General features: G+C 45.9%; 1 protein-coding gene across 1 annotated transcript; it reads left to right on the top strand.

The window, feature by feature from the left end:
• Positions 1-7,621: 7,621 nt before the first annotated feature.
• Positions 7,622-9,629, top strand: LOC123186806 (40S ribosomal protein S25-like). The gene is made up of 2 exons (XM_044598507.1): positions 7,622-8,201; positions 8,803-9,629. Exons 1-2 carry the CDS (start codon positions 8,142-8,144, stop codon positions 9,172-9,174), a joined length of 432 nt encoding a protein of 143 aa, XP_044454442.1. The 5' UTR covers positions 7,622-8,141; the 3' UTR covers positions 9,175-9,629.
• Positions 9,630-23,788: the final 14,159 nt, after the last annotated feature.

The following is a 23,788-nucleotide window of genomic DNA, read 5'->3' on the forward strand; positions in this document are numbered from 1 at the left end:
AAAGAAATCAGGGGTTGTCGTCGATAAACAAGGTTGATGGTGAGGTCCGCCATAGCCTATCTAGCTGCAGCTCTAGGAACATGTGTTCATGTGTTGCTATGCTAGTCTAGTTCCGAGGAGCAGTGTTGTGTGGGAGGCTTCATAGCCATATATTTCATGGTGAATCAAGTGATGATGATTTGATATTCTAGATATTGATGGCTTTTTCTATAAGCTTGGTCAAAGTTGGAGAAGTTTGACTTTTTGGATAAATAATACACCTTATATTTAGAAACGGAGGGAGTATATAGTAGTTGGGCACAGGTGCGAGGAAGCCAAGCCTGGCCTGAATTTGCACTGGTTTTGAAAAATAAACCATGGTTTCGATGATACACGCTCAAAATTGATAGATCAAACAAGTTTCCAACTTTGCAAAATCTGGCCATCCCAGAATACACGACCAAATCCCTCTCCCAAAGTAGAGCACACACTCACGTACTCATCGTCCCGCCACTTGTCAACTTCAGTCTTGAGCCCACGCACCGCTAGCAAAACTTGCTGCTTTGTTTTTCAGGATCTGCTGCATCTTGTGGGAACAAGGAGTCTGCCCGCAGGTTGCACCACAAGCTTTCTCCTGGAAAACAAACCACAAACAACAGTCAAGACACTGGAAAGTACTAGAACTAGAACTGATTGCTTTGCTTGGTAACCGATCAAATACTACTCAATTTGTCCCATAATATAAGAGCGCTTTTGACACTAGTGTAGCATTTAAGGTAAGCAATTTTCAGTTAGTCATGTAATAAGAAAATGTACAATTAATTTGATCGTCACATTAATCATTAAACGGGGCATACACAATCTCTGAATACTAGTAATTCAGTTCAGTTCAGTTCAGATTTATTTATTTTTTGAGAAGGAGGATCACCCCGGCCTCTGCATCCGACAGATGCATACGTCCGTATTTTTAAAAAGTGCCAATGATTCAGATAGAGTAGTATTATCTTTATTATTGGCTAAATATAAAAACGGGTGCTGATTATTAATTATGGATCAACGTTAACATGGCACAGCTAAGCCAGCAATATGACAGAATCATAGTGTAGTATTCTTGGTACCTGAAATGATTCGAATAACTCCATAAGCTCATCGTTTGTTGTAGTGAATGCGTCGGGATAAACACCCCATCCATCTAAAGTGAATGCTTCATCATATGGAAAGCTCGAGTAGCTGAGCCCTGCTAGGTAGGAGTAGGTTTCCACTTGATCTGTTGATCTGAATGTAGTAGTACAAAATAAATAAATAAATAGATAGATAAAATCAGTTTGGGGCAAGAAACAAATCAAATACATGTGCAGAAGGGAGGAATGTGCAAATTGGTTGTTGACTTACATTTCGATGAGCGGAAGTGGCTTGTCATCAGGCGACGGAGGCACGGCAACAGCAAGCCCATTGTCCAGTGTCACCGACACCGTGATGAATTGAAACCCTTTATCATAGTCCAGCTGATACACCTGATCAAAGTAAACACGGCCTAGTCCCCGTGTTCCCCAATCGAGGCCATAGGAGTTGAGGAACACAAGATATGGGCGTCCCTTCCTCTCACCGTAGCCAACGAACATCACAATGTGGTTCCCTGCAGGTGCAGGTTCGTAAGGGTTTACCTCGAAGATTTTAGCCCCGAGGGTATGAAGGCCTTTCTGAACTGGAAAAGTGCCGAGGAGCGGCGTGCCAGACTCAAGCTCACGAAACACCTCAAGGCTTGTCATTTGTGAGCACTCGTACCCAGATATGTGCACCCTTGTGTTTGGGCCATCGGAAATACTAGCGATCACGCCTTGATCTTTGAACATGTTGAGAGCTGTGATCACTCGGTTTCGATCCTGGCCAAACGGCACCTTGACCATTTTTAAGTAGTCGGCGAAAAAGGACTTGACATCGATCACAACTTGCTTGTTTTGCGACTCCACCATGTAGGCTATTGCGTTGAAGACGCATGTGGGTCCGTCTTGAAACCGAACCGGGGGAAGCACAACTGTAACGCGTTCGTAATCACCTTCATCAGCAGTCGCTGCTTCCTGGCAACACAAAGAGAGCAAGGATGATATCCAGCAATTCAAGCAGGGGCACTTGAAACCACGTGCCAGCTGGAGCAATATATAGGGGCCGGGACATGACTTACAGGGCAAGATGTAGCAGCCGAAACATATCCATTTGTTTGATTATTCATCGCTGCTGCTTCCATTAATTTGTGTCAACCTAAACAAGAAGGTAAGAGAAGGATCATCAATCACCCTTCCTACAAATGCTTGGTAGCACCCTGCTTGCTTACCCTTCAAATTAAGTTCAAACTGAACTGATGATATAATTAAGTAGAGCAAATAACAAGAACAACCATCAAGAATAGCTAGTTAAGGAGACTAGCTCGTTTCCGAAAGAAGGTAGGCAAACATGAAGAAGAGGTAGGTGCGTGCGGCCATGGCAAGAATAGATTACTCAAGCAACAATCAGCGGTGTGCGTGTACAGCAAAATGCTTGGGCAGCTGAAAGAAAAAAGCCGCGCCGAGCACGCCGCGTAGGACTGCAAAGAGAGGGGATTCCTTCCACTTCCATTGCATGAGTCTGAGAGGCATCCCGGGCGGGCCTAGAGTTGGTTGACAGAAATCCGGAGAGCGCCCATGGCGGGCCGCGCGCGATATGTATGTATGTAGACAAACCAAGCTCTAAGCAGCTTAATTATATAAGAAAACAAAACGCTAAAGCGGAGAGAGACAAACCAAGCTCTAAGCAGCTCCAAGCTTTAATCCTCCATGTTTACAAGAAGAAGAAGAAGAAAGCGGATCACCTCAAGGCGCGTTGATGGAGTATAATGAATGAATGGGACAAAGTTGCTTGGGGAGAAGAGTAGGGGGAGGAAAGGGTCACATGCGCATCTGCCGCCACGTGTTCCAGTGACCCATCGCACGTCGCGCATTATTCGTCTCTGATGTCTGATATCGTACGGAGTTACTACCCCTTGAGATCCGATGAAGGGATGCGTCAACATCAAACAAGTGAATGTGCGACGCGATGTGCGATGTGTTTCTTCATCGGAGCGTGCGAGGGAAAGCATCTGGTCCTGCATTCATTTCCCTGTTTGTTCATGGCGCGCGTCTCTCTCTTACTACAGAACTGTGGTATAAATAAGGATGCTGTACTCCGTATATATTAAGATGGTTATTGCCACCCCTGGAGATTTCATCCAGGTAAATTTCTTCAACTTACTATTATCACACATTCATCCATTTGCTCATTCATTCTTCTGACTCACTCAAATATTACTGATTGATGCTTTGCTCGACCAAAAGGCCGCGGTGCTGCATTCATCCTACATAATGATTCATACTACATGCCGCTTCAACAAAGACAACACATATATCTTAAGATGCATACTTTGTACTCCTACTAGTGTCATGTGTTCATGCTGCTCTGCTGATTCACATATGTAGGCTGCTTCGGCAATGGCCAATATATATGTCAAGATGCCAATATTGTATTGTACTTACGCAGAGTGAATAGCAAAAAACTACGATATTACGGGCTATCGTTCCGGAAAACTACCGCTTTTTTTAATTTTTCAAAAAACTACCACAAAATTGGCTGGCTGTTCCAAAAAACCAAAGTGGCCGAACGGTTAAGTTTTAACTGGGGTTATGACATGTGTGGCCCGCCCGTCAGGGTTTTGTCGGCCACAGTGCTCACGACGCGCGGGTGACGGCCGTTAGGGCGCACGGGCCGTCCCGACCAGGTCAAAACGGATCCGGCCCGCCCTCACTCTGTCTTCCCCTTCTCTGTCTCCCTCTCTCTCGTGTGCGCCTCCCTCTCCGATGGCGGCGGCGGCAGCGAACACTACAAGAAATATGTCAACTTATGACCTTCTGTCAGTGACCCTGGAAGAATTGGTCATAGATTTATGACCATTTGAGACCAATTGGTCAAAAGCTGTTCGAGGGGCTCCAAACCCTAAACCATTGCGACCATTTTGGTCAGAAAGGTCATAATTTCCTTACATGAAATGGTCATAAAGCTAACAGTGCTAGTCCGCCGCCTTATTTCTAGTTGTTAACGACCAATATAGATAGTCATAGCCTTGTAAATTGTGGTGGGTTGCTATGACTAGGCGCCACCTCATCAGTTTTGCCTATGTATCATGTCCATGTGGCAGTTTTTGCCCTAGGTTGTGAAGCAACCTATATTTCTGTCATTCCCAAAATTCCCAAGAAAAATCTCATATATTATTTGGGTCATATCTTCGTCAAATATGTAAAAACCTTCCTTACCTAGTTCAAAAATAATTCAAAAATATTCATTTTCCTATTCTGTTCAGAGTAACAGTTTGTGAAGGAAGTACCACTTTGGCATGTCCAAATAGTATTGATTTTCTACAATGCTTTCCTATGCCCAAATAACCATCCTCCACCAAATGCCAGCTCAATCCATTCATTATTTTGAGCCGAGCTTCAACATTCGTATTTATGTCCAGTGTGGTGGTTTGCAAAGCAAGTACCACCTAGGCTCCTCCTTTTGAGCTGAAAATTTGTGAAAACGGTCTTCTTAGTAAATGATCATCCTCAGCCAAAACTCACGCCCATTAGCCATGTACATTTCCCGTACCGCTAATCAAACACTTGGCTGCTAATTCATGTTTGAGCATCGATTGGTCTCCTCGTGATTAAATAGGTCCTTATGTAACTAGAAATGATTTTTGAAAAAAATAAATAGCAAACTATGAGGCAGCTGCAGTTCAAATTTGACCCGCTTCTAGCTGAATCGGCAGAAATTTGTCTTTTTCACGAGAGGTGGATCAAAATATTTTACACCAGACCATTCTGTCAATTGTGCATTAAATATGGCCTAGTATTTTATAAAAATGATTTGGTCCAATTTTGCAACAATTATTTGGTAGTTCCTTCACAAAAAAACCTCCTTTCGGGCACTCGAAAAATGGAAAATGGTTTTTTCGTCCAACGAAAATGAAAACTTCCTTAGGCAACATTGTTTGCTATTCCAATATGCACCCTTGTGCACAATATGAGATCATTTGAACAAACTATGCCATGAATGTGGCCATAAGATTGATCATTTAGCTTGAAAGCCATGAATCTTCACACTTGATAGCTCATTTCTGAGAACAATTTTTTAAAATAATTACCGTATTACAAGTTTATTATTTTTCCTGGAAATTTGGTCACATATAATGACACAATGCGAAGGTTTTCCAATTTTTTGATTTTTTTTGAATATTTTATGCCCGTTTCAAAATGCGGTCAAAACGGCGGGCTTGACCGTTCCTAGCTAGTGGTTGAATCTTGGAAAACTTTTGGTGTTTCTCTGATTAAATAGATACTTATGTACCTAGAAATGATTTTTTTTAAAATAAATAGCAAACTATGAGGCAGCTGCAGTTCAAATTTGACCCGCTTCCAACTGAATCGGCGGAAATTTATCTTTTTCATGAGAGGTGGATCAAAACTTTTTACACCCAATCATTTTGTCAATTGTGTAGTAAATATGTCCTAGTATTTTAGAAAATTAATTCGGTCCAATTTTGCAGCAATTATTTGGTAGTTCCTTCACAAAAAAACCTCCTTTCAAGCACTCGGAAAATGAAAAATGGTTTTTTCGTCCAAAGAAAATGAAAACTTCCTTAGGCAACATTGTTTGCCATTACAATATGCACCCTTGTGCACAATATGAGATCATTTGAACAAACTATGCCATGAATGTGGCCATAAGATTGATCATTTGGCTTGAAAGCCATTGATCTCCATACGTGATAGCTCGTTTCTGAGAACACTTTTTTAAAATAATTGTCGTATTATAAGTTTGTTATTTTTACTAGGAACTTGGCCACATATGATGACGCAATGCGAAGGTTTCCCAATTTTTTAATTTATTTTGAATTTTCTATGCCCGTTTCAAAATGCGGTCAAAACGGCGGGCTTGACCGTTCCTAGCTAGTGGTAGAATCTTGGAATTTTTTTGGTGTTTCTATGATTAAATAGATACTTATGTACCTAGAAATGATTTTTGTAAAAAATAAAGAGCAAACTATGAGGCAGCTACAGTTCAAATTTGACCCGCTTCCAACTGAATCGGCGACAATTTGTCTTTTTCACCAGAGGTGGATCAAAACTTTTTACACCCAACCATTTGGTCAATTGTTCATTAAACATGGCCTAGTATTTTATAAAATTGATTTGGTCCAATTTTGCAACAAATATATTATAGGTACTTCACAAAAAAACTTATTTTGGGCACTCGAAAAATGATTAAAAATAGCTAGAAACATAAAAATGCATGCAAATTGGCGATCATCCAAAAAATGTGGTCTAACTTCAGAGAAAAATTTAGATGTGCCGTTTTGCAAAATATTTTTGATAGCTGCTTCACAAAACACCCATAGTTTTAGTACTTAGAAGCTATTTTAAACCATAAATTTTCTGAGCCAATCAGGGCTCATCCCACGGATCACCCCCCTTAGCCGATATGAACCGTCCGTTCTAGCCGATCTGAACCGTCCACCTCTCAGCAGCCTAATCCTAACCCTAGCAGCCCGCGCCCGCCTCTCTCTCCCCCTCTCCGCCGACTCTCTCTTTCCCCTTCTCCCCGATCCAGATCCAGCCCGCGCCCCGTCCTCGGCCGCCGCCTCGTCCCCTGCCGCAGCCACGACGTCAGATCCCTCCACCCGCTCGCGCCACCCACCTTTGGATCCCTCCACCCGCTCGCGCCACCCACCTTCGGATCCCTCCGCCAGTTCCCTCCCCTCCCCGCACCCCCACGCGCGCAATCCAGGCGGAGATGGACGCTGCCACCGCCGTCGCCCCCCATCCCCACCGTCGACGGCCACCACCTCCTCGAGCAGGCGAGGCGGATTGGCGGCCTTGGCCACGCCGATCTGGCGGACACAGCCTCGATCCGGAGGGAGAGATTTGGCAGCCATGGTGATGGGGGTCGCCTCCCTCCGCCCTCCCCTCGACGCCCTCCATGGCAGCTGGAGGTGGGCAAGTCCGGCAAGGCAGTGTGCACCGAATGCCATGGGCGCAAGTCGGAAGCTGCAGGGCGAGATCGACCGCGTGCTCAAGAAGGTCCAGGAGGGCGTCGACGTCTTCGACGGCATCTGGAACAAGGTCCCCCCTCCTCTTCCCCTTCTCCCCCACCCCCGATTCTCAGGATTTTGCACGGTTTCTCATGATTCTCCGGGGTCTCGGCCAGGTCTATGACACCGCGAATGCGAACCAGAAGGAAAAGTTCGAGGCGGACCTCAAGAAGGAGATCAAGAAGCTGCAGCACTACCGCGACCAGATCAAGACCTGGATCCAGTCCAGCGAGATCAAGGACAAGAAGGTGACCGACCCCCTTCCTTTCACCTCTTTCTCTATGTAGTAGTAGTATGTATGTTGCCTGGATGGATGGAACTGCCCGTGCAGCTACTGCTGCCTCCTCCTTCCTTCATGTTATATTGTATTGAACTATAGAATGGGTTGCAAACCTATGGAACTTTGTACACAAAGCATGATCGCTGATCTTTCTCGCTTGCTAGACAAACTTCCAGCCAATACTGTCCATGTTACTTGTATAAAAACAAAGTAAATAACATAACTGCTCCTGCACGTAGCATTTGTAGTGGTACTCAGCAAGAACAGAGCAATGTTTCCTTTATTGGAGTCTTGTATCAATGCATTGTTTCCAGCAATACTCTAAAATGGGTTTGATTTAATCTCATGGTTTACTAATCTAGCACTTTGGGGCTGCAGCGTAAATAAATTGTTGCCCCTCGAATGGTTTGAGTGCCATGAAGAATTGTTTATCATGCTTGTATGAATTGACTCACATAAACTCTGCATTCCTCTGCTTGATTCAGCAGTGTTAGTTGCGACCTGTTATTTTGTGGACAATGAACTACTCCCTCCGTTCCTAAATATATGACCTTTTGGTTATTCAATTTGAATTACCAAAACGTCATATATTTAGGAATGGAGGGAGTAAATGATTATAATCAAAAGAGAACTGCTAAATGGAAGAAGATTTTATAATCACAGAAAATTTGACAGCTTCTCTGTTTGTAAAAATTGTTGCTAGCTCTGTCTATAAGCCCATATTTACTTGTTTCTTCCATTTAGATGGAGCAAGAGCCCTCCATGGACGACATCGACGAGGAGGAAATCGACTCCCCAAACAAGGTTTGATCCTTACTGTGATGTTTTTCCTATCGCTGCTATGTTGTAGTCTAGTTTCTGTTGTGGCTGTGAAACCAAACTAGGGTGGCCTAATTGATGAGGTCCTATACGTGGCCTTGGTCTTAGTTCATATCATATTTGTTCCTTCCTGTATGATGCATGCTTGGTTAATGCTCACGGACTAGCTAGCTAAGGTGGTTGTTTTGCTACTGAATGAATGCTCTTTCAGTTTGTACCTCATCTAGCTATGTTTTAGTTCTCTAAACTAGACGGCTATGTAGTTTCAGTTTACTCGGTCTAGTGATCCTGTTTTTGGATTTCTGCGGCTGTTCTCTAAACTGAATTTGGTTCAGTTAAAAAACTGCACTACCTGACTGTTTAGGGCAGCGAGCTTCTAACTGAAAAACGAGTTTGTTATGCTCATAATTTCAAGTTGGCCTCTACATATGAGTTGTAAAGCATGTTCTAAGGTTTCCGTAGAGTACTTATTTGCTTCGTTTGGATGTACGGTTTGAGAGCAGCCGTCTATTTAGTTTGCTGTCCAGAAATATATGCACGGCTTCACTTGATTATATTCCTAACTTTTATGATTTATAACCCGCAGATTTTGGGCTTCATTCGTCAAAAGTTGGTGTACAAGGAACTCCAGGAGAAGAATCCCAACGAAAATCCGCACCCACCGCACCCAACAATGTGTTTAGCACCCACCGCGTCGTCGAAGCCGGCCAAGTCGGGTGGAGGCAAGCAGAAGAAGTGGAGCAAGGGCAAGCAAAAGGAGAAGGTGAACAACACGGTGATCTTCGACCAGGCCACCTACGACAAGCTGCTCACCAAGGTGCCCAAGTACAAGCAGATCACGCCCTCCGTCCTGTCCGAGCGACTCAGGGTAACGCACTCCCTCTGGATTTGTTATTCTTACTTGCTTCCTTCCTTCCTATGTGAAGTGACATCTGGGGATGGTAGGATATGTGTGTGATGCATCATGGCTCCTGGTCAAGTACTTTACTATGATGCTCTGTTTTGGGGTCAGTCTGTACAATTGTAAGAACACACCCATGCGCTAGTGTTATGAATTGATTGGATGCTGGATTCGGCTGCTGCATCAGTTTTTTGTGCAGATTTTGCTTGGTGTGCCATGTTATAGATAGGGTGCAGTGGATTTGATATGGCCATCTGGTCATCATTTATGTCATGTGTCACAGATATTCAACATAGCCATTGATTTGTAGTGTTTCATATAGTTAAATGTGGTTTGATGTTGCTGCTTTACACTTAATTAACATGTCCCTGCTTCTTACTGTCAACAATATGTGCCTGACATGCCTTGTTCATTAGAACTACTGATTGATGTGAGCACCGTGCATTTTCAAGTATGCACAATGTATACTAGTGTGTCATATGTTTGTTTAATTTTTATGGTGCTGCAGATCAACGGGTCGCTGGCTCGCAGGGCCATCAAGGACCTAATGGAGAGGGGACTCATCAGGATGGTGTCAATCTAGTCCAGCCAGTAGATCTTCACCAGGGCGACAAACACTGCCACCAGTCACGTTAATATTCAGCTGTATTTTATAGTTGAATAGCTGTTTGTACTGCCCAAATAGAGAAGACGTGTTTGGCTGTTGAATACCTGATTGTAAAGTACTTTGTTTGGCTGTTGTTTGAAATTTTATGTGTTATTGGCTCTGTTTGAATCAAGTTATTGGTTGCTGCCCAAATAGAGAAGACGTGGGTCCTTTAAAATGAAAAAAACTGACAAGTGGGACCTAATTAGATGACCTGACTAGTGGGACCTGGTCCAAAATGGATTGTAAAAAGGCTGAGGCCCAAATAAGAAATCGGAGCAAAAAGGCCAAAGGCCTAGAAAATAAAAGGCTGAATTGTTGGGCCTGGCCCATGTAGCTGACCAAAATGAACAGGGAAAAAATACATTGAAAGGCTGAATTAATGGGCTCAGCCCATATAAACACCCAATTGGACCGGGCTGAATCTTGTGCCACATCAGCTTGCCACGCTGGATGCCTACGTGGCCTGGGGGAGGTTGCTAGTGACCAAAACGCCACAGTAGGAATATTTTGGTCGTAAACGTCTTTGACCATTCCAGAAGAAAGGTCGCTATAGTCAGTTTACGACGGCCAGCTTTTGACCTTCTGTTTTTGGTCACAAAAAGGTCATAAATGGAAATTTGTGACCTTTCAATGACCAATAGTGGTGGTCATAAGTTGACATATTTCTTGTAGTGGAAACTATGCGATGGCGGCCATTCAACGAGTGGAGGTGGAAGGGGGGATGGAGGCGGCGAGTTCTCAGAGGTTGATAACTGGCTGGGGAGCGGTAGTTTTCCGGAACGATAGCCCGTAACTGGGCTGTTTTATTACTCCACCTACCTACCACCAACCATTAGTAGTCTATAAAGCCCACCCCTAGAGTGAAACCGCAGTCAATCCCCCATCCCCACCCTTCTCAACCCCTCAGCCGCCAAAGAAACCCTAGAATCCAAGGGAGAGATGGATCCTGGAGAGGTCATAGATGTAGAAGAAGAGGTGCCCAGGCAAGCCAGGCGCCAAGATGCAAGGAGGAGGGCGAGAAGGCAACTTGCTGAGATGATCCTTGCAGCATGCAACCGCAAGGACATAGAGCAGTTCCTGGAGGCATTCCCCCTGGTTCCAACCCTAGTGATGATGATATCATCTACTGGGCAAGGAGGAGGGCAAATTTCCATCCCTTTCAGGTCACTATGTGAAAGTTTCTCAAAGTCCTAACATGAAAATTTCTCAATGCCTTTCTAAACTCATACACATTGGTGAAGCAAATGTCCTTGCACAGCTGCTCATGTGCATCAGGTACCTTTGGGTCATACCATTTCCTCTCTTTCTTCTTCTTCAATCTTCTCTTCCTTCCAGAAGGTAGTCTTGGAGTCTCCCCATCTGAGTCAGAAATGCCCACATCATCAGGGAAGCAATACTCATCAGCTTCAGGTACAAAATCTTGAAACTTTGGGATCTCTGGCTGACTGTGAGCTCTGGAAGTTGGACCTGGATTTGCTGCTGCTCTTCTCACAGGCTTGAGTTTCTCAGGCCTGCATGTTTCCACAACTATTTCCTCTCCACTGTCAGCCTCTTTCTCCTCCTGCCAAAACTCTGAAACATCACTGTCACCTTCAAACTGTGGTCTGTCTTCAACAACATCTCTTTCTTCTTCATTTCCAATATTTTCTTCACCTCTCTTCCAAGCCTTGTAAGACATCTTTATCCCTCTATAGTCACCCCTATCAATCTCAAAGTCTGAGGATGATTTGTCAATATCATCATCCTCTTCACCAGCAGCCTGTCCATCATCATCTCCACCATGAGCTTCTGAAATGTTCAAGTTACAGCTTTGCTCTGTGTTCAAATTAACTTCAAGAGGGTGGACCACTCCATCTTGTGACAGACTTAACACAAAACCAGGACCCCCCACTGGACTGCCTATTGGAATTTGTTCTTCACAAACATTGTGAGCCCTGTTACATTCAACATCTCTATCTTCATTTGCCTTGGAAACAATGATATTGAGCATTGTTATATCTGAGTGGTCTATCATTTCTTTCATGTAGTGGTGCCTGGCAGCCGGATGCTCCAATGAATTCTCCGAGAAGATGTCTCCTACATTAGACATTTTCTTCCGATGGCATCCATTGATTGAGCACAACATAGAGCAAGAAAATTCACATCCATCGAAACCCAAACAGGTTGAAGGCTGGTTGGAAAGTAAGTTTTAGCAGAGAACGCTGATGGCGAGACCACCGGACTCCCTCCCCACGCTGCGCTGGGCGGCGAAGTTCTCCACTGCCGCTCTGGATGGTTCGCCGGAATGGCACGATGGATCACTGTTCCTAGATCGGCCTGGTCTTTGTTTCCTTCGGAACGGCGACGGTAAGATCGTGGAGGGGCGTCATCTACGCTCAGGCGAGAAAATCGAGAAGGGAAAGGAGATGGTGCTTCTTGAATGCGTTGTGCGCATCGGCGCTCGCGTCTTCACGGATCGGCGACGACTGACGCTAGCCCCTGGGGTCCTATCGCCGGCGTCGCGATCAACTTCGCCGGCATCCTCGTCGCACTAGGGATCGAGGTTTGAAGCCTTGGCCGAGAGCGGAGACGAGACGGTTGAGGCCTCGGATGCGGGACGTGTGGCGAATGAGGTGGGTGATGAAGATCGTGGAAGCGTTGACGCCTCGGAGGGATCCTGGTCGGTCGTACGGCATCGGAGGAAGAAGATGGACGCCGAGCTCCTTCAGGAGTTCTGGAACGACGTGGGGTACCCTACGCCGCGTCCAAAGTTTGGGAGAAGGGCTCCACATCGGGCAGCAAGGTAAACTCCGATTCTGCTCACAATCCTTCGTTTTCGTGCAGGGAGGAGATGCATGCTGAGTGTGACAAATCGCCGGCCGTGCCGAGGCCGCCGCCGGCGCCAGCGCGGCAGCGACGCGGGATCTGCATCAGGCCGTGGAAGGGGCCGCTTCCACGCCCCAGGATCACGCCACCAGTAGCGCTGGCCGCGTTCCTGCCGGCTTCACTTGCGGGTGCGTCATCTTCGGCGTCTCCGAAGTAGCAGGAAGAAACGGCAGCGGCTTGTACGACATGCGACGATCCCGCGTTTCAAACTCTGACTCGGGACTCGGGCTCGTCGCATGCTCGTGGGCCCTGCGTGAGCAAGGCCATGCAGGCCTCGCGGCTGGGCCGTACGCTACGTCGAGGCGATCTGTTTCAGTACAGGGTATCGAGACGCCCTAGCACCACGGTTTCGCATCTGCTCGGATCGACTTCACGTGTTCCGCCGCCGACATCGTACGCCGACGTACTGCGCCAGGCTTCTGCGCCGCCGATGACCGGCCAGGGTGGCAACCCGTCCAAGGGGGCTCCACCGGTGGGACAAACAGGTCCAACTTTTGCATCAAACCCCGGACTCTCCACCGGCTTTGGTGTGGCTACTGTACCTATTCGCTTCGGAGTGTTGCCGGCATCGACATCCACCGCTGCTCCGTCCGTCCAGCGGGCCTCGGCTCCGGCGCCGGCACCGGTCATCTTTGGTGTTAACAACCAGCAAGCGCCGGATGCACCTCCCGCCCGACGTCCCAAGAGCAAGCGCAAGGGGGGACGTCGTGATGCTACTGCCGGCGCGGCCCCCGCGGCTGCGCATTCTACACCAGGGTTCCTGCCGGCGTCAGTGATGGCCGCCTCCAATGTTCAAACTCAATCAGCCATACACGCTAATGCGGCGACGCCGACCACTATTGACACTACTGGACATATACCGAAGGGTAAAAAGACTGGTCTTTGGTGTTTTAAATGCAGGTCAGATGATCATATGTCTAAGGATTGCACGGCGGTTCATTACTGTCACATTTGTAACAACTACAAGCATCCTCTGCACCGTTGCTCTGTTCTCAAGAAACCAAGGCCAACCGCCTCCCTCGGTGGTTGCGGTTTAGTTAATGCAATGTTCGTACAGCTTCCGGACTCACTCTTCAAGGAGAATCTCGCCCCACCTACTTTGCCGACTGCTTTGGTTACGATTTCGGGTGGTTCCTTGTCTTCTTCTGTCGTGGAGGCCGAGGTTGCAAAGATCGCTGCGGTCCAAACTTCATGGAAGTGGGAAGCTATGCCTCATGGAGCAAATGCTTTCTTGGTTTCTTTCCCTTCAGTGGAGATTTTGCAGCGCGTGGCAGCGTTTGAGTATAATGTTAAATCACATAACGTGAAGATCACTTTTAGTGAATGGAAAATCGAGGAGGTTCCATCGCTACTTCCCTTGCAGCCTGTTTGGGTGCACGTCACCGGAGTCCCGCCAGCTCTACGCCATTTCCTTGGTCTGTGGGCGGTGGGATCAGTTATTGGCGCCACTCAGGATGTTGACTTGGTTTGCTTGCGCCATCACGGTATTGTGCGGATCCAGGTGGCTCTTCATAACATGGATATTTTTGTCAAACATGATGGGTCTGATGAAAGCTTGGTCTCCTCTGATGTCTATGTCAAGCTTAATGGATATGCGTTTTGGTTTGTGCTGGAGGAGGATGATTTTGTTTCGGATGATGACTTTATTCCTCGGATTTGGGAAAACCATGATGATGGGCATGATGATGGTGCTAACCGGGATGAGGGTATGCCAGATAGGGATGCTAGCAAGCGAGCAAAAAAAAAGTCCAAACTAATGGTGGTAATACGACGTGTGGAGCTCAATCTGTCTCCACTGTTGTCCCCATGCAGACTACTCATTTGGGCTTTGAACATGTTACAGTGCCACCACAAGTCAACCTTCTGCATAATCATGTGCAAGACGTTGCAGCTACATTTCTTGTGCCAACCGTGTCTGCTCAATCATTGGCATCATCCAATGCTCCTTCAGGCCAGGGAGCTAAGCACATGCATGTGCAGGCAGCGATCATGCAGCCACAAGACGTACATGGTGTGGCCGCTCTCATGCAGCCAGCCGTGGCCGCTGCTACAGGGCCGTCAGCGGATGCATGCACACCCATAAACCCACAAGCGGGTGTCCCGTCTCAGGTGCATCAGCCGGCAGAACTTGAGCAGGCGATGCTCAGGCAGTCAGGCACGGACGCGGGCGCAGCGCATGTTTTGCATGCTCCCGCTTCTGCTCCGGTACAAGTGCAACACACGGTGGCGGGGTCTGCGGCAGCTTCCTCAGCTCGCGCTCTGGTCGCCATAGTCCCTCTCGGTCCAGCGGCGGCTCGTTCGGGTCCTTCTACCACGACACCCGTGGCGACTGTTCCGGTGGGACCGACAGCATGTTCTTCTTCACCGACCTCTGGGACAAGGGTGATTCCGCAGCCTTCATCTATGGTCCACCCGGCGACACCGGTGGGTACTATGTCTGGAGGATTGGCTTCGCCCCTTCGACGTAGTAACCGCCACCCAGTCTCGGCGGATGGTTCTTCTCCGACAGATGAGCATGCACTGGCGAAGGCAATGCGCCGCCAGGCCTCGAGGAATTTGGACTCCACGCCAGGTACCTCTTCCCTTAAATCATTTCTTTCTTTTCCGGATACTCACATTTATAACAACTTAAATAACGTGGGGGTCTCTACGGGAAAGAATGATAATGATATTAATCTGTCGGTGGTGGTACTTAAACATATGGAGATTGACCGTTTAAAGGTTTCTCCAAAGTGTAATACCACCATTCCTGACCCAGAAACCGAGGACGATGATGAAGCGGATGCCAAATATGATGGTCCGCTAATCTCCCACTTGGTTGGTGAGGTTACTGAGGTGGTATTGGATGACGCAAGACTTGGGTCCAAGTTATGTGACTTCACAGCGTCTTTGCGGAAATCTAAATCACACGCCTCTAAAAAGAAACAAAAACCGCCCAAGAAGGCGAAGAGTTCCACACCAATCCGAGTTTTCATATGAGAGGCATGTTTTGGAATAGCAGAGGTCTCTCAGACTTGGCTAAACATAAACACATTGGTGATTGTGTACGGGAACATGCTTTGGATTTTGTGGCCATTTCTGAGGCTGGTAAGTGTGACTTTCGCCCACATGTCCTCGATCACCTATCAGATGGTTTCGACTACACATGGCATAGTCTACCAGCTCGTGGAAGATCTGGAGGAATCCTTCTTGGGATACTGACAACAGCCATGGACTTGTTAGCTTTTTCGATCGGTGAATTTCATATAAAATTTCACCTAAGAAATAGAGCTGATAATTTTACATGGACTCTTGTCGCTGTCTATGGGGCTGCCCAAGATGAGCATAAGTCCGCTTTTCTTCGGGAATTGGTAAATCTATCTAAGGATAACCCGCATCCAATGCTTATTGGAGGGGACTTTAATATCCTTAGGTATCAGGAAGAGAAAAATAATGACCGTTTTGACACTCATTGGCCTTTCCTATTCAATGCTGTGATAGACAGTTTGGATCTTCGGGAGGCCAGTATGTCGGGACGGCAGTTCACTTGGGCTAATAACCGACATGTGCCGACATACGAGAAGCTTGATAGGGTACTCATGGATACCGAATGGGAGCTAAAATTTCCTCTGGTAACCGTGCGAGCCCTAGAGCGTATTGAGGCTTTATCGGATCATGCACCCATCATTCTGGATTCTAATTCTACGAAACCAGCTGCCCGACGCCCTTTCAAATTTGAATTGGGATGGATGCATAGGGAGGGATTTGTAGACATGATCAAGAATATTTGGGAGAGGCCCGCTGTTGGTCGTACACCTATTCAGAGATGGAACTTTAAAATAAGGGCCATGAGGCAACACCTCTCTGGATGGGCAAAACATACCAACGGGATTTATAAAAAAGAAAAACAACGGCTCTCTACCATTATTGATGACCTCGACAAAATTGCAGAGATGCGCATCTTATCTCAACAAGAGATTGAATTAAAAAATCAATCTAATGAGAAGATTGCCCGCCTTCTGCGAGAAGAGGAGATCAAATACTACCAGAGATCCAAAGCCGATTTCATTTTGATGGGTGATAGTAATACAAGATACTTCCAATTGGTCGCTAATGGGCGGCATAGGAAGAAATGTATTTATAGTCTCCAACAAGATGAGGGGCGGATCGAAGGTCAAGAGGAGCTCAAAAAGTATATCACCGACTACTACAAATCTCTGTTCGGAGCGCCGGCTGAAGGGAATTTCACCCTTGATGAGACCCGAACAGATGACATTCCACAAGTCACGACAGAAGAAAACGATATCCTGACGGCACCATTCTCGGAAGAGGAGGTGAGAGCTACAATGTTCCAAATGGAACATAACAAAGCTCCCGACCCAGATGGTTTCCCCGCAGAATTCTATCAGAATTTCTGGGATATCATCAAGGCTGACCTTATGGAGTTGTTCAATTGTCTTCATGCCGACCGACTTGAGCTATTTAGGCTTAATTTTGGCGAGATTGTCTTGTTGCCAAAGATTAAGGAGGCTGAACGGATCCAGCAGTTTAGACCCATATGCCTCCTTAATGTCAGTTTCAAGATTTTCACCAAAGTGGCTATGAATCGGCTTAACTCGGTAGCGGACCATGTTGTCCGACCATCTCAAACGGCTTTCATGCAAGGAAGGAATATACTTGATGGTGTAGTAATCCTGCATGAGACCGTCCACGAGATGCATCGGAAAAACCTAAGTGGAGTAGTATTCAAAATTGACTTTGAAAAAGCCTATGACAAGGTCAAATGGTCTTTCCTCCAACAGGCCCTAAGGATGAAAGGTTTCTCTGAAAAATGGTGCCATTGGATCCAAAATTTTGTAACTGGAGGTAGCGTGGCCATCAAAGTCAATGATGATGTAGGTCATTACTTCCAGACAAAAAAAGGACTACGACAGGGTGACCCCATGTCCCCAATGTTATTTAACATTGTGGCTGACATGTTGGCTATTCTAATTGAGCGCGCCAAGCAGGACGGGCAAATTGCTGGGGTAGTGCCACACCTTGTGGATGGTGGCCTCTCTATTCTGCAATATGCCGATGACACAATACTTTTTATGGAACATGACCTGGACAAGGCTCGAAACATGAAACTCCTGTTGTCAGCGTTTGAGCAAACGTCAGGTCTTAAAATTAACTTCCATAAAAGCGAAGTGTTCTGCTTTGGAGAAGCCGTCGAGGTAGCGGCCGATTACGCGGACCTATTTGGTTGCGCACTTGGCCAATTCCCGATCAAATATCTGGGAATACCAATTCATTATCGACGTCTCACCATTGCGGAGTGGAAGCATGTAGAGGAGCGGCTAGAGAAACGGTTGAGCAGTTGGAAAGGCAAGTTGCTCTCAGTTGGAGGACGGCTGGTTTTGATAAACTCTGTCCTCACAAATATGATTCTCTATATGCTTTCTTTCTTCCAACTCCCAAAAGGGGTCTTGCAAAGATTGGACTATTTTAGGTCCAGATTCTTTTGGCAAGGAGATGGTGAAAAGAAAAAATACCGGCTGACCAAATGGAGCGTGGTTTGTAGGCCGAAAGACCAAGGTGGCCTTGGAATTCATGACCTGCAGGTCAAGAATGAGGCCCTACTTAGTAAATGGTTGTTCAAACTTCTTACTGAGGATGGTGTTTGGCAAACCATGCTGCGCAACAAGTATCTAGGCCAAAAGGCGGTGTCTCAGGCATATTGGAAACCTGGCGACTCACACTTTTGGGCTGGCCTAATGGCGGCAAAGAAACAACTCTTTCGCTTTGGGTCTTTCGCGATAAAGGACGGGTCGGAGATTCGTTTCTGGGAAGACATCTGGCTAGGCAATGCCAGTCTCCGAGAACAATATCCAACCTTGTACAGCATTGCTCGCGATAAGAACAATACTATTGCGCAGGTGCTCAGCTCATCCCCGCCGAATATTTCGTTCAGGCGGGATTTGGTTGGTGCCCGACTTATGCCATGGCATAATCTCTTATCCCGTCTGGATCTGATTAACCTGACGCAAGGCCGTGATGTGTTTCGCTGGAACCTTACTACATCGGGGTCTTTCACGGTAGACTCTATGTATCGTGCGCTCACGCATTCTGAGGTACCGGAAAGCAATAACAAAAAAATCTGGAAGGCAAAGATTCCACTAAAAGTTAAAATATTCATGTGGTATCTTCATAGAGGTGTTGTGCTAACCAAAGACAACCTTGCACGACGCAACTGGCCAGGAAGTAAGAAGTGTTGTTTTTGTACTCATAACGAGACAATCAAACACCTCTTTTTTCAATGCAAGTTTGCGCGTTCTACGTGGTCAGTCATCCAAATAGCGTTAAATTTGTATCCGCCCACAAGTGTTGCCAATATTTTTGGTCATTGGTTGGACGGTATTTCAAATAGGTTCAAAACGCTAATAAGGGTGGGAGCGTACGCCTTACTATGGTCGCTTTGGCTATGTAGAAACGATTTGGTTTTTAATGACAAAAATGCTTCTCCTTTGCAGGTTATTTTCCGTTGTACGCACTCGCTTCGTATGTGGTCTATGCTACAACGTGCGGAGTACCAACCGCTATTCAAGGCGGTGTGTACGCGATTGGAGCAGGTGGCTATGGAGTTTTTTACCCAACATGGATGGCAGCATAATCTCCGCATCGGTCCACCAACCGTTTCGACATAGGCATAGTGTCGGTCTATAGGACTCTACTCTTGCCGAATTGTCATTTTTTTTCTTGTCGGATTTTTTATGTTTGGCTGTGTGCATCCTAGTTATGCAGAGGCCGGGTGATACTTTAAATGCTTTGTATCGTTTGATGCTACATTTTGAGATAATAAAAGCGCCCTTTGTCGGAAAAAAAATCGAAACCCAAACGAACAATCTTGATGGCTTCCAGTCAACATCCGACGTCTAGTAAGGTGCCTTGCGGGGATGGCTTGAGCATGCGAGCCTAGGAAAAACTAAAGGACGGAGGCAGGATTGGATATAGGGGGGCCAAGCGAGAGCGGCGATAGCGTGGACGAGCGCGTTTGATCCCGGTACGTGGGCCAATGGAATAAGTCGTTCGTGGTGGGGACAGACTGTAGCGCGATAGGTAGGCAGACGTAAATAAGCACGTACGGTGATGAATGTGTAACATGGCCCATGGCATCCGTCGGCTGATAACAGGCGTCCTATAACATGTTCAGTTGGTACAGATAGATGCATACGGTACAGGTTTTTGTACAGGGCATGTTTTCCATCAACATAACGATGTACGATATGATGGAGAAGATATCTGCAACCCCAGGAGAACCACACCACCGCTCCGAAAGCTTGAACAAGCAAGCCAAGATGACCAGCATCTCCACCTTCTCCTACCCTCTGGCTTGTAAGGAGGTGACGCCGCTGCAATTTCATCCATCAGGTGCGCCTTCGAACACCGGCCAGGTGACCAGCATCTCCACCTTCTCCTACCCTCTGCTCAAGCCGAGCGGTTTAGCCACACTCTTACAACACGAGCCTCTGGTGGTTGTGACAAGATGTATTGGAGCTTGCTTAGATGTATAGATCTGGCTAAGAGAACAATGATATTCCCTGATAAACAGGTTAGATCTATGACGGCAGCCGACATAGAGTTAATTACAGGGACAAAACCTGGTCCTAAGCCGATCCAACAGTGGATAAGTCCGACTGACGAGAGCTGCTTTGGAAAGTGCAAGATCTGATTAGTGTTCCACCGGCTCCATACAGATAAAAGAACTCGTTCATGTAATCGCTAGCATATTTCAGCTTTTCGCCCGGGTTTGTGATTGATCTACGTGCATGCATGGTGCTTGTGTACTTTTGGCTGTTCCTACTCATTGTGTACGTGAGATACTTAGTTTTCTTCACGGTATGATCAGGTGTTCTTTTTTGATTGAACAGATTTCGGAGAAGCCAACGTGAAGGACAACGTTTGGCCACGGTTGTTAAGATGCAAGAATTATTCAAGTTGGCAAGAAGCGGCGCATTCCATTTCATGGCAAGAAGAATTTTCAATTATGTTCTCAATTCAAATTTTGGATGCAGTTTAGTTAGTACAAGGAAGCATGTGCACTGTTACCACTCCTGATTAGATTAACTGCTTTTCTCTCGCAACATGTATAGACGAACTCCATTGCCTCTTATATGGCGATTCAATGGGAACTGCTTCCAGCGCTGCGTCAGGATAGCACACATTCAGTTGCTGCCGTCAGGATTGCTACCAAAGAATTTATCAGCACTGCAGTGTGCTCAAGGATTCGTGATGCAGTGCTGCATTTTGCCATCAACCACAAGCCACCTGGAGAGACTCTGTCACATGAACACCTTCAGAGATGCTCCCATCTTGTGCTCCAGATTTTCAACAATGGCTCCACCTCTCTGTACTCTGAATTCATGGGCATGCTCCTAGCTGCAAAGCAAGAGCAGTCAAAAACGACTGTCCATAAATCAACCACGCCTGCAGCAACACTTGTTGTCCACTTGTCCCTCTCATGACTTCTGAAGGTTATATCACTGCAAAAAGTGCAAAATCTCTATATGTGATGGACCCCATGCTGGCATACTCACCAAGGAGTACAATATAGAAGAAACACAAAGACACAAGCCTGTGCATTCTATACGCCCTCTTTCAGTGCCTTCATGAGTATTATACAGATTGGCATTTTGCTACTTTCCCCATGGACTTACAAGTATAACAATGCCTGGCATCAAAACTGCACAATGTAAGTTTGGCCAAAACAGAACTTATGAACCTCAAATTTGTATACATTTATCTGTGTGCAAAAAACTGATGATTTAGTACCTACTAAAAAAAATTCAGGTTCAAGAGCGGTTTCTATGTACTCCCTCCGTTCCAAAATAGATGACTCAACTTTATACTAACTTTAGTGCAAAGTTGGGTCATCTATTTTGGAACGGAGGGAGTACTACACTACATCAGAGAGTTCGATGGTCTGAAGCTGATAACACTGCCAACCCCAGTAAGTTGTCAAACCTCTTCATTACTGTTGAGATCGCAAACATGCAGTTACTAACAGACATGCTCCCTGCAGGGCTTGATTTCATACCTAAGGATGCAGATGGCGTACAAGATTCTCAGGATAAAGGCAACAAGGCCGACTTCCCAAACAACATGTATGATTGCGGCACTTGTAGAAGCAGTCGCCGGCGAACTGGCCGCGCAGTCCGGGCAGTGGACTAAAGTCTAAAGGCAGGGCCACCGGATCTGCATCTTGGTTGGTGTTCACCATGAACTGCAACTAGAGTTCCTCGCTCGATTTGGGGGGAGTAGAGTAAACAAGCCTGTGCGGGATAGCTAAATAATAACTGTTCTTCGTGGACCCCACGTACACCGTTTCCTACCATCAAACGTGGCTGCCGCTCGTAAACGGCGCCGTCACAACCCAAACGGCCGTCCAGTGAGGACCTCGGTATATACACCCCTATTTTATAGGCTGTACTACTGCGTACAGCTACTCTAGCACGTAGGGCCCACATCCCCGTAAATATTGAGCGATTCGTGATACCAGGAGCGTGCGCGCTCGTCCGCGCCCAGCCAAGCCAAGCTAATAAAATAATTTCAATGCAAAGATATAACTATCATAATAGTTCGCTTCAGTACTGAGATTGTTTAGATAATAGTATTAGCATAAATTTACCTCTAGATTCTTTTCCTCTTTTGGAAAAGCATCTGCAGTTGTTAAGATAATAGTAACTAGTCACTAGTAGAAAAGGGGGAATTTGTCCCGGTTCGTAAGTGCCTTTAGTACCGGTTCATGAACCGGGACTAATGGGTCGTTACTAATACCTCCCCCTTTAGTCCCGGTTCAAACACGAACCGGGACAGATGTGCCTCCACGTGGCCGGTGCGCCGAGCCCAGTCAGGGGGGCCTTTGGTCCCGGTTGGTGGCACCAACCGGGACCAAAAGTTGATGTTTTTTTTAAAAAAAGAGGCTGCTTTAGGGGTTTGGGGGGTTATTTTTAGGTTGTTATTAGCTAGCTAATAGAGAGAAGTGTCCTCTCTTATATCTTTGTCCTTGGTTTACCAACGCTGCTGCTATGTTCATTTCACCCGCTGATATAATAACTCATGCATGCTCGCATCATACATCATCATATATAATAACAAATCCTACTAATCATGCATCATCATATAACTTCTACTCGTTATTAATAATAAGTCATACGATCATCATCCTCATAGTCATCGAACCCAACCTTATATAATTGTTCTTAGCACATGATCATCAGTATCAGGTAGGACCTAAACATCCTTAAGGTAAAATAGCATAAAATAATATAGACCCTGACTCTCCATTATGAAGAATGGAGATCATCCTGTCTCCAATTCTTGCGCTTCGCTGCCTTTTGCCTCCAAGAAGCTCCTTACGACTGTCCATACATTTTTTCTATTCTTTGATTGTCATGTCTCCACTTCTTTTAGAAACCCGGTATGGACAGTTCAGATTCGTAGGAAGACCTGGTTGTATGTTCAAAACATGAAGGGTACCGTGCGTATACATCAGATGAGGCACACAATCATTCGGAATTATCTTTTGAAAAACATAGTAATAACTTCGTAGTTAGCAATGATGTACTAGTTTTAGAAGTGTGCAAAAAGATGCACGGATATCGTAATAGTAAAAACTCTTGCTAGGGTATCTCCATGGTAGTTACCGTAGTTCAACACGTGCACTAGTGGCACGTATTGACCATAATGTTGAGGAGTTCGATTGTAGACATTGTAATTCTCAAGATCAGTACAAAATGCGATCAAATGATTTTTCTCCCTATAAGTTAATTCGGAGCCATCGGTGTAGTGGATTTTGTCTACCATCTTCCGCACATTCTTTGAAGAAGAAAATAAGATGTCAATGGAAATAAGATGTCAATTATTTTGAAATAAACAATATAAATTACTTAATAACTATGTTAAGCTCACATGAGGGAAGAATTAGAAGTGTATCCACAAGGACCCAAATCGAAGGTCTTTCTTGCTCGATTGTAGGATCACCAAGATCCATGGTGACAAGCATACCCTCATCAAAACCAGACATCTTGCAAAGTGCTTCCCAATTTTTGCAACCAAAATGGGTTACACTCTCAGCATTGTACACCTTACTTGAAAATCCACACCATGATGGGTACTTAGGAGATTTTTTTTGGTTTC

The sequence above is a fragment of the Triticum aestivum genome, chromosome 2A, assembly GCF_018294505.1.
Source record: "Triticum aestivum cultivar Chinese Spring chromosome 2A, IWGSC CS RefSeq v2.1, whole genome shotgun sequence".
Classification (NCBI taxonomy): domain Eukaryota; kingdom Viridiplantae; phylum Streptophyta; class Magnoliopsida; order Poales; family Poaceae; genus Triticum; species Triticum aestivum.